General features: G+C 37.9%; 1 protein-coding gene across 16 annotated transcripts in view; it reads right to left on the bottom strand.

Moving 5' to 3' along the window:
• The window catches only part of BAZ2B (bromodomain adjacent to zinc finger domain 2B), a 118913-nt gene that overhangs the window by 30999 nt on the left and 75722 nt on the right, over nucleotides 1-12192 (bottom strand). For 14 of the 16 annotated variants that reach the window (XM_085067263.1, XM_085067256.1, XM_085067262.1 and 11 more), the window contains 6 exons: nucleotides 11980-12040; nucleotides 11327-11435; nucleotides 10958-11059; nucleotides 5955-6165; nucleotides 2182-2274; nucleotides 2015-2076 (listed from right to left, as the gene is read on the bottom strand). In XM_085067263.1, the coding sequence (XP_084923389.1) occupies nucleotides 2015-2076; nucleotides 2182-2274; nucleotides 5955-6165; nucleotides 10958-11059; nucleotides 11327-11435; nucleotides 11980-12040 (638 nt within the window). The remainder of the gene's footprint in view (nucleotides 1-2014; nucleotides 2077-2181; nucleotides 2275-5954; nucleotides 6166-10957; nucleotides 11060-11326; nucleotides 11436-11979; nucleotides 12041-12192) is intronic. The other 2 variants (XM_085067261.1, XM_085067259.1) reach the window with 1 other exon arrangement.

A 12192-nucleotide genomic window follows, 5' to 3' on the forward strand; every position in this document is an offset into this window, starting at 1 on the left:
ATCCAGCACTGGTCCTTACTAAACTTCACAGAGTTGGTGACTGTCCATCCGTCTGATTTGTCGAGGTCTCTCTGACCTTGAGGGAGTCAACAGCTCCTCCCAGTTTAGTGCTGTTGACAAACTTACTCAGTATCCCTTGCAGTCCTGTGTCCAGGTCATTAATGGAAATGTTCAAGACAACTGGGCTGATGAAAGAACCCTGTGGAACCCCACCAGTGGCCAGTGGCAGCCTGATTCATTCAGTCACCCCATTCATTATAACCCTTTGTGCCCAACCAAGGAGCAAGTTGCTCATCTATCACATAACACAATTATTCAGCTGTGGGCTGGACAGTTTGTCCAGAATGATCCTGGAAAAAAGTGTATAAAAAATTCTGCTGAAGCCCAGAAAGATTCAACCTACTGGCTTTCCTAGATTAACCAGGTAATCGACTTGTTGTAGAAGGAAGTCAGGTCTGACAAGCAAGACTCGCCCCTCATGAAGCTGTGCTGGGTATGAACAACAACTGTGCTGTCCTCTGGGTGTTTTTCAATACCTCCCAGAAGAACTTTTTCCATGATTCTACCAGGCACTGAAGGGAGACTGATGGGCCTATAGTTTCCAGGGTCCTCCTTCTTGCCCTTCTTGAAAACTGGCACAATGTTCGCCAGCTTCCAGTCAGCTGGGACCTCTCCAGATTCCCAAGACTGCTCAAAAAATCATGAAGAGAGGCTTTGCAATGACAGCAGAAGCTGTCTGAGGATTCTTGGATGAATCCCATCAGGCACCATAGATTTGTAGGATCCAGCTGGAGCAGCAGATCCTGCACAAGTTTAAGGTCCACTGGGAATTGATCCCTCTTGCTGCCATGGTCCTCCAAGTCAGGACTGAGATGTCGGTCCATGATCCATGTTGAAGACAGAGGCCAAGAATGCACTGAACACCTCTGCCTTGTCTCTGTCAATGTTTGTGAGGAAACCATCCTGATCCTGGAATGGGCCAATTGCCTTTTGCCATTAATATATTTGAAAAACTCTTTTTCATTGTCCCCCACACATCTGGCAGCCCCAACTTCAACTGAGCTTAGGCCACGTGGATTTTCTCCCTACAGTGGCAAGCAGCATCTCTGTGTTCTTCCCACATCACCCACATCACTTACAGGCAAACAAACACACTTTTTCTAAGTGTTGAGATGCTAAGATCATATACAGACATTGAGGGGCTGGAGCATGGCCAGAGAAGGAAGGGCAACACACCTGGTGAAGAGTCTGGAGCACCAGGAACACTTGGGAGAGCTGGGGGGGAGGCTCAGCCTGGAGAAAAGAAGACTCAGGGGGAACCTTCTTGTTTTCTTGAACTCCCTGACCAGGAGCCAGGTGGGGGTCAGACTCTGTTCCCAGGAAACAGGGACAGGACAAGAGGAAACAGCCTCAAATTGCACCAAGGGAGGTTTAACTTGGGTATTAGGTAAAATTTCTTCATGGAAAGGGTTGTCTAGCCCTGGCACATGCTGCCCAGGGCAGCAGTGGAATCACTGAACCTGGAGGGATTTCAAAGTCGTGTTGATGTGGCACATAGGGACATGGGTTAGCGGTGGATTTAGTGGAGTTTAGCATTTTAAGCAAGATACACAGTATGCTCTTTAAAACTAGATTCAAAACACCCACTTTGTAATCAGCACACTTAGTTGTGGCTAGCACAGGTTTTTCCCATGAGAATTTTTCTTGTGTTTTATAAATAAAGTTTGGATGTTATTGGAACAGTGTCCCAGAACTTGGACGGTGCAAGCCTGGCCAATCAGGCCTGGGGGAAGGCTTCTGACTGACCAATCTGGGTGACTTTTGAAAACTCTATATATATGATGAAATCAAAACAATAAAGGTCATTCCTTCTTGCCACTGAGAACTGGTGCCTTCATTACTCTGCTAGCTGCTCAACAGCGACACTTAGTAACTGAGTAAATATTTGAAATAAACCTAACTGAATGATTTAAATGATAATTTAAAGAGCTTATTTAGCAATTGCATATTTTACCTGTTGCTTCATTATCTTTATCTGCTCCTTTTGCTTTCGCTTCTCTTCAGCTGCCATAATAGCTACCAAACAAAAGCAAATAGTATCAGTAGAACATGGCAAGAGACAGGTAACTTTTCATTAAATAATCCACTAGCATGCACAAACTTTCCCAAGTAATATCGTACCTTGCTGTTTTTTTGCTTCTTTGGCAGCTCGCGCTTGTTCCTGCTTCTGAAGCTTTCTCAATAGCTTTATTTGTGCTGCTTGCCTAGCTATTTCTGTTACAAAAAGAAAACATTACGATCATAAAAACAGTGCTGTCCAAAAATAAAGATAAGTTTGTGTTCCAGACATCAGCATGTTGTAAAGACAGAGCAAACAGAGGCTTTGTTTTGCACACACTGATTTTTACAAAATTTTTCTATCAATCAGCATGTTATGTATCAGTAACTACATCAACAGCGCAAATGAACATGGATACTTTCTAAATAAAATTAAATACTGGTTTTGGAGGAAAAAATATTTTTAAGTGAAAGAAATAGGCCAATAATGCTGGTTCATTTTAAAACAATTTTCTTCTTCCTTTTTAAAGCAGAAAACATTCGTTTCAAAAGTACGAAATCAACATTTTATTCAGAAAGCATGGAATTACTGTTTTTCTTTGACATCACCTCATGCAATTATCTAATCCTTTATTAACAATGAAGCAAGAGCACACTCACCTTGGTCACGTGTCTCTTTCCTGTGGCTACCTAAAGTCAGCCATTTTTATGCTAATTAGTAATCTCCTGAAGCATTCTACTACCCTGTGATAGCATTTCTGAAATTTGAAGTAACTGCTCATGAATAACTACACTGATAGAAGACAGCTGTAGAAAGGATTTCTGAGGTTGAATTCAGCTTGCTTTTCAAAGGACTGAAGTCCAGGACTTGTCTGATAGAACTCCCCAAAATACTGTCAGCTTCTTGCGCAGTGATGCAGGCAGACATATGAAAAATCCATGTAATGGTCAGATGATGCTACAGATAGCAAGGGTAGTGTGAACAGGTTAAATGACAACAGGGAAATCTTCAGGTTTTTACAGGGAAAGCATGAACAGAAGAAGCAGTTACCCCTTAATTGAAACCGAATGTGTAGCTGGAAATCAGAACTTGGGTCATAGACAAGAACTTAAACTATGAACTATGGAAAGGCCAACAGATACAGAAGACCACTTAGTTTGAATTGGCACAAACCATGAAGAGGATTTGGTGAATGTTCACCATGCACCTGAAAAGGACCAATGGGAAATAAACACCTCTGCTGCAAAAAATAGAGACAACAAACCAGTCTGCCTGTATTTCCACTGAACTAGTGTGCACTTCATTGAGCAAAATCTAAGGGCTTATAAAAGAAGCCAAGGATCTAAAAAGAAATCCTAAAAGGAAACTAGGATTCTCAATATCAAATGATAACTCAAATGTAATAGACATCTCATGCCACTGTACAAAGAGAAGGATGATAAACATAGAATGGTTTGGGTTGGAAAGGGCGTTAAAAGCCCATCTCGTTCTATAAACCACCGTAGGCAGGGATACCTTCCACTAGACCAGGTTGCTCCAAGCTTTGTCCAACCTGATGCAGAACACTTCCAGGGATAAGGAGTCCACAACCTCTAAGAGCAACCTGTGCCAGGGCCTCAATACCCTTGGAGTAAAGGATTTTTTCCTAATATCTAATATAAATCTGCCATCCTTTAGTCTAGGCCAGTGCCCTTTGTCCTATCACTCCAGGTATTGTGAAAAGCCGATCTCCAATTCTCTTGGAAGGAGCTCTAAGGCCTACTTCGAGACTTCTCTTCTCCAGGCTGAACTACACCAGATCTCTCGGCCTGTCTTCATAGAAGAGGTGTTCCAGACATGTTATTATTAATAAAACTGAGCTGTTATGTCAGTGAAGGAAAGCTCCAGACTAAAAGCTCTTTAAATGACAGCAGGCAAGGATTGATCAGCAGTCAGCTTTGGTGAAGGGTTAGCAGAAGATTTCTTTACAAATCAGTATTAGAATTTGTAAAGGCAACTGCAAAGTTAAATCCCAAAATGTGAAGATATTAAGCATTCTGGAAAATCTAAGGTTTTTCTAACAGCAAGGAACTCTCGAAGAGCCCTGAAAAACCCTGGGATTGGCTCAGTTGGTTAGAGCAGGGTGCTAATAACATGAAGGTCACCAGTTCAAAGCCCACACAGGCAGAGTGGACATGATGATCCTTGTAGGTCTCTTCCAATTCAGAATATGCTGTGACACTGTGAAAACAGTGGGCAAAGACAGTAGAGGAGCTTCCTCATATAAAAATGTAAGCTAATACACCCAAAAAAGAAATACTGAAATTAGAGGAGACGTAAGAGGATCTAATGGATGGAACTACTACTTTCTGAGAAAAAACTGCAAACACCTGGGCTGTTCAGTTTGGAGAGAAGACTAAAGACAGAGAGAATCAAGGTGTGCAAAATCATCAAGGTGGTGGAAAACGTAAATTGGAGAACTGTTATTGTTATTCTCCAACCCCTGGAAAAACAGAATTACAGAACAACCACTGACAGTAACAGAAGATCATTTGCTAAAAATGACAATGTTCCAGTAGTTAGCAAGCTTCTGGAACTTATTGCCTCAAGAGACAGCTAGAAAAAATATTGTGAGGAGATTAAAAAACAAAGAACAGGCTAATTCATGGGCAACAGTTTAACAAACAGAAAATAAATGCAGTAAGAAAACAACATGCTCTACAACATCACTCATAAAATATCTTAGGATGCTCTGCTCTAGATGAACCCCTGGCCTGAGCCACTGAGGTGTTTCTCATGTTTTCATGAGGAGAAAAAACAGTAAGGCAGATATGGGCATATGTAATATCACATATTATACATTCTAAATACTTTTGTATATACAGACCATATGTTTTGTTTCATTTAATAAAAGCCACAGTATGTAGTGGTGAAATAGACATTTGAGAGTGCTTCTAAGTATTTCCCTTCCACCCCCTGAAGTGACCAATATTGGCAAAGACACAAAATGAAGCAAAATGGCTCAGTGAGAGGGCTTATCTTTTCCCACTGAGGAGACTTCTGAGATACTGTGTCTCAGCAATTAACTACACAGCCTCTCAGCAAATGCTTGATGGTTCATTACATTATGAAAAAATGCTACATTATGTAAAAATGCAGTATTATGCAAGGTTGCTACCTAGACACAAGGTAGCTACCTAGACACATCCATACTCAGCACATGAAAGAACACTTAAGTTAAATGGCCTGACTCATGGGATGTTAATTTTTTTCATACTGAATTGGATGCATCCCGAAAACATGGCACAGATATGGACTACAGAATTCATATTCAAAAAGCATATACCTGATAGTTATTTAAAACCAGCTTTTGATACACAGTAGTATCTGACACCATGAAAGCTCTATTGTCAGCATTAGTACTCATTATTATAGGATCCTATTCAAACTTACAAGCATCTAAATCTTATCACTATCAGGGACTTCATATGAAAAAGCCTTTTCCCTGGAAAAGCCAAGCACTTCACAGAAATTCTAATTTCAGTGGGGTTTAATTTCAGTTTCTACTTCCACTGCTATTTGAACTGATACAGAGGAAAATGAAGATTTGCTGATTTTGGCTATTAAATACTTCAGTGATCACCAGGTTACTGGATGTCTGTTTTTCAGATTTTATACATTGAAATAAAATAACTATAGAGTAAGCTTTTAGACAGGTCTTTACACATGAGCTTTCTTCTTTAAAGCCTGTATATGTACTGATCTTCAAAAAGTCTTCAATAAAATCACATAAATATCCAAAATAAAACGCTGTGTATTAATATCCTAGTAAGACAAATCACTCTCCTTTAGGAAAAACATTAACTCTTTATATACTGTTACCCTGTCTTTGTGAAAACATTAACACAGTTCTTACCTTGAGCCTGGAGCTTTCTCAAAAGCTTTGTGTCAGCATTTTCCAGAAATTCACTGCTTCCAACATTTGGAGGTCGGCCTTTGCGGCGTCTTGTTCTTGACTCCTCTCTTGAGTGCTGTCTATCTGGATTTGGTGGCCGTCCTCTACGCCCTTCCATAGCTCTGATACGGGGAATGACTTCCTCTTCCTTCAGAAGACACCACTGCACACCCTTTTAATTGACACATTTCACAGAGAGGTATTATAAACACAGATTTAAAAAAAAAAAGAAAAACAAATCTAAGATGAGAACATGAATAGTGAGAGATTCTTCACACACCGCACCCCCCCCCAGTAAGTTATAGATATAAAATATGCAAGTGCTGTGATGTACTATTTGGGCAGGACAATTTTTTGATGATGCACAGAAGCTGTATATTGAGAGGCTACCACTAAGAAATTGTACCACTAGGAAAGATTTCGAAGACTATTTGATCATATACAAAGTTATTACCATGTAGATATGCCACTACTATGTTATTTTTAATTATTTCTCATCAAACCAAATAGCTCAACCCTTTCTAAAAGGCAAAGCAGTCTTCCTTATTATGCAAAATGAACAACTATTCTGCTTTCACATAATCCACCTCCCAACATGAATGAAAAAATGTATCAAGCTATGAGGTGCTGTCTTCCAACGGGGAGTGTTTACAGAAATTCTGGCACACATAACAAGCAAAGGCAGTAATGTACTGTCAAATATTGCTTTTGAGTGTTGTAGAGCTCAACAACCGAGCCAAAAAAACATAGATGCATTTTAATCTTCATGTTTTAGTTAGTACAATTGAGTTCTCCCCGCATTCACTGCAAAACAATTTCTGCACCAACCTGAATCAATCAAATGTAACTTCTAAGCATCCATGTATCTAAATTAAGATCATGTTAACTATATTCTCTAATGAAAACATGCACTATTGTATTTTGTGGAATCACAGATTCTGAAATACTTCGTTAATAAAAATACCCAAGTTAATCTTCACATAGAAATAGCTTTACTTTAACTGATTACTAGAAGTAGAGTTCATTGCGTCTACTGAGCAGAAGAGGAGCATAGTCTAGGTGATCCTGTTTAGTTGAACACCAGCATTTCATAGTTTTAACACTTTTTATCATTTTCCCAAATTTTTGAGAAATGCAGGGGAAAAATTGCAAGCTAAGTATCCTTCAGGACTTCTCCACAACTTGCCTTAAAAAGGTTTGGCAAAAATTTTGAAAATGTCTGTTAAAGCAAGAAGGAAAGTTGGTACCTTATAAAACTCATTAAATATCAGCTCAGCAAAAATATATTTAGAATACTTATGTTTTCACATTTATAGGTACATAAACCCTAAAATCAAATTTACCACATCACAACATAAATGATTTTCACTTATTCTGGAAACTTGTCTTTTAGTTATTTCTGCTCATTCTTCACAATTACAATGGTTTAGCATAAATTCAGTAAAAGAAATGGCAGTTTGCTAATGAGACATTCAGATTTCAAGGGAGTTAACAGTATCTGCAAAGATACTTTTCTGAAGTCTGAATCATTCCCAGTTAAGACTATCCCCAGAGTACAAGTCAAGCTTGGTTTGCACACATTCCAAAGGGCTTTGTTATTAGTTATGTTCTTAAAAAGCACTTTTAAGAACCATGACCATATCACTGATGTGTACTGTATCATCATGCATCACCCCTAAGGACTTTTTAATCCAAAATAATAACCTTGACCACTTGACTAGAGGCTAATTCCCTTACAATCTTTAAGAGTACTACTTAGGTGTAACTTTTGATTCCCTGCCTAGTACTTGAATTGCCATTTATCACAGGTCCAGTTTATTGAGGTAGATTTAACTCTGTACTTATTACACACACCAACTCTCAACCTAGGAAACCTTATCTCACCTTATCATAAAATGTAGGTTCCAGGGGAGGCAAAACATAAATAGAAAAAAAAAAGCAGAAGCAGCAGCCATAGCTCAAAAAGTACCTTAGAACAGCAATGGAGATTGTTCTTGCTTTTTATTTGAATTTTCTGCAGTTAATTATACTAACGATAAGAAATACGCATAAAACAAAGAGGTCTACTAGATTATTAGTACCAGAGACTATGTTGTGTATTACATTTTCCTAATGTTGTCTAAAACAGAAACTAGAGGCTGTAAAATGAAATTAATAATGGTTCAATAAGCAGAAGGAGCGGGTGCTTCAAGGGATGCGAGAAGACTGTTTAATGTCCTGTCAAAGGACATTGCAGATGCACAAGTTTCAGAGAGGACAAGACAAAAATAGTCCAGAACAAAGCCATTAAGGGTTAAGGAAGAGTTGACTGACCATCTATACTTTGTGTTCAAACATCTTTTAAAATCTAACCCAAAATACATTTCTGTTGAAGGAATGTACAGTCTGAAACTCTGGGTTTTTTTTACATTCCAAAGATAAAATATAGGGGTTGTGCCCTAACGTAAGAGAATCATGGGCTTCCCTAAAATTGGAGCTTTGCTACTCAAACATTAGAGAAATAATGGGAATAACACTGTGAAATGTTGTGGTTTATTATTCTAATAAACTATTCTAATAAACTAAGCAAAATATGAACTTTATTCAATTTCTCACCTTCAATCATCTACCATGTACTGCAATACTGTGTTGCAATCAGGAAATTTGCCAAAAAGGCACCAGGCAACTAGGCATGACAGCAGAATCAAGCTCAAATCCTGTTAATTAAACTAATGAACAAAACCATAGGCACTTTGCAAGAAGCAAAAATCCATTCTAATTTCAGATTAGACTTGTGGGGCAAAGTTAACAACAAAGCTTTTCAAATTGAATTGAAGAACTATGAACAGGACAAAGACTCCTGTGCATATTACTTAAACTCATGAGGACCCATGTCCATTCCATCACCCCAAATCACATTCACACTTATCCTTCTAAATCACAGCAATTTAAAGCTTCCAGGTCCAGTCACTCAATTTTCACATTTGCCAAACTTCAGTCTTCTAATCCTACTCCTTTCATGGGCCACTTCTGCCAAATTTGCTTCTATTACAGCATTCAACCACTGCTTTGAACAACCCATAATATTCGGTAGTTCCTGTACCACAAGAGAGAACTACAGGAGCCATCAGAAGCAGGTAATCCATGTACTTTTGACTTGTCATAGGTAAATCTTTAATAAAATTGAATTAGCCTCAAGATAATTTTCTTCATGTCTTGTTCCATCTCAAAGCTCTGTGAAACTTATCCCAGCACTCTGGATACATGCTGCATGTCTCAAAAGATGACACAAATATATGACAAAGGAAGGAAAGAATAACCACAAGAGACTACACAGAATCATCAAAATTACCGCAAAAGCAGAAATAAAATTTCTGGAATTACCTCCACACATCCATGAAGATATGATTATCATATCTTTGAGCCTAGATGATTCAAAAAACTTTAGTAAAAAGGGTGAAGTCTGTTTTTATGAAGTATCAGTACCACATACTAGGCATGTATCAGCCTGAGTGTAGCTCCACTGTTTGTAACTTCTCATTCATACATAAAATGTAAACACATCTTAGGACATCTGACATAGTTGCCCTCGGTCTCTTTTTCTAATAAGAAAACTTTTCCTTTGTCTACCTAAGTCTCAGTAAAATCTATCAAAAACTACATCAGTATAAAATGAAATAGTGAAATAGTACAAAGTGAATATGTTCAACAAACTAATGTTCACGTTGCCAGTCTTGCCTGTAGAAATCTGCCCCTCACACTGCCTTCATTCTCAAGTTTTATTGATCACATGGCAAACTACAAATCAACTCATGAACTATAGGGAGAAGACAGGTAACTAAAGAAGGGACAAGACTAATGAAGAGATATGGGCAACAGACACAAAAAAGGCACAGGGCAAAAAGAGAGCAGATACCCTGGCATTACGTCACATCACAGTACAATGAATTATTTCAACTGCACCATTCAGGTACATAATGAAGTTCACAACTACAGGAACTTGTAACTGTTGTTTTCTGTAGGCCAAACATGAAGCAAGTTTAGCAATATTTTACCCTGTAAGCCAGGAAGCACCACCTAGAAGTAGCTGCTTACCTTTAACTCAGTCTTTAATGCTTTCAAATTTATACCACGCAAACATTACATATCTCCACAGGGTATCACAAGAACATAAGGCTTAACTAGAGCCTGAATTCAAGACTGTTGAGAGCTAGTAACATGTTCAGAAGACTTATCTTTTAAAGAAGCAAATACCTTCACTGACAAAAGTCAAAAAACTTTCGTGCACATCCTGAAGAAATGGCTACGTGGCCAAAATATGGTAACACAGCATGGCACAAACATAGTAACAATTTCCTTACAATTCTGGTTTTAGTTATCCTTGCATGGTTCATCTACATAGTCTAACAATTTTAACACTGTAAGGCATAACTGGCATAGCTTAGCATTCCCCTCTGTAAAAGTGTCACGCTTCAGGATGCTCAGACAGTATTCTTGATACAGGAGATACTTGTATATAAACGTGCAATTTACATATATATACAAACACACATACATACATACATATATTATGCACAGGGAGACACAAAAAGAGTAAGATTTAATGTGTACACACAAATTTCTATCGATATGAGGTTGCATACAATAAACGAAGAAATAAAGTTTTAAGTCAGAAAAATCCGAATGCTAAGATAAAATACGTAGCTCCGAGTTTTCGAACTGGAACAACCCAGGCTCAGAGCTGATCACTAAAGCATGACAAACTGCTGCACCCTCCAAGCAAAGCCACTGAAAGGAGCGGTTTGCAACACAGCCCAGGATCAAGCTCTCCGCATCTCAATCTAACTACTGTTAAGAACACGTACAACTTTTAGAAATAATTAGCTAAAAACAGGTAATGCTTCAGATTGTTGCAAAAATTACTTCACCTAAACTTAATTTAATGCTCCTTGGATCAAAAACTTTACTTTTTAAAAAGTGGATACCTGCGGTCCATCTCTGGCTTCATAGAAGTCACCCACTCCTATTTTTGCACTGAAGCTGAAATTGTCCCTTGAGATATCCATTATTCCATTTCTGCTGAGATACTGAAAAAATCACATATTTTTCCACTTCAGCTTGTAAATAATTACAACCCAGCTTTGATGTACAGCTAACTTTGTGAGTGCAATGTTTTGCATATTCTGTCAAAGGGATACACATTTATAAGACATCAAATCAGTAACAGACTGAGATACATTATGCCTCACATCACAGGAAATAAGTATCTCTATTGGAGAGAAAAAAAAAATACATATTTTGATCGCAAGCATACTTGATAGCATTACAAGAGTGAAGTTAAAAAATGAATGTACCTTTACTACTTCAGGATACTGTCTCAGCTTCTTTCCACAAGGTGCAAAATACGCTACTTCTCCTTGAAGACGACCACCAAAGTTTCTTATTCGGGTTTCTCTTTGCCAGCTGGAGTAATATGAAATAGTTGCATATAATAATACACTTTTTAGAAAACAAGTAATTTGTGTCAATTTAAGAATTCTATGAAGAAAAGTGAAGAGCAAAACATGACTACAGTACCATAAATCAAACATAAACAAAACCAGAGGATTTTATTATGTAGATTGTCCAAACTGACTATATATATGAATTTACTTATTTCAAGCTACTTACATATTACCAGATTTTAAATGGCTTAGAACTATACCTCAGGGAGTTATTTGGAGTCTATATTGGCTCAGATCTAGCCATCAGGATTAATTTCCAGTGGCAAAACAGCTAAGAGACAGGTCATGTTTGCAAAAGAGCAAATTTAATGCACAAAAATTAACACACAAAATATGCTGACATATTTAAAAAATACCCATAGTCGCTGGGCAACGGAAATCTAAACTGTTGAAGCCTTGTGTTTATTATTCAGCCTCAGAAGTTTTTAAACTAATTTCTTTACCAACTGATTTTTGAAGGTATTATCTCCCTTTAAGGAAAGTCAAGTATATACATAACGTACCCATATTCAAGAGGAACACGCAGCTCCCGCTCATCTGCTACTCTTCGTCTTTTTGAAATACCTAAAATAGAATTTCTGATTAACACCTAACAGAACTTACAAAAGAAAGCATGTTTCTAAAATGTACTTCTGTTTATATCCCCCAAATAAAAGATAATTGCTTTTTCATTCTAGCCATTATGTACCTCAATTACCAAGACAATTAATGTAAGC

This window comes from Lichenostomus cassidix, chromosome 7 (genome assembly GCF_008360975.1).
Source record: "Lichenostomus cassidix isolate B80296 chromosome 7, HeHo_3.0, whole genome shotgun sequence".
Taxonomy (NCBI): domain Eukaryota; kingdom Metazoa; phylum Chordata; class Aves; order Passeriformes; family Meliphagidae; genus Lichenostomus; species Lichenostomus cassidix.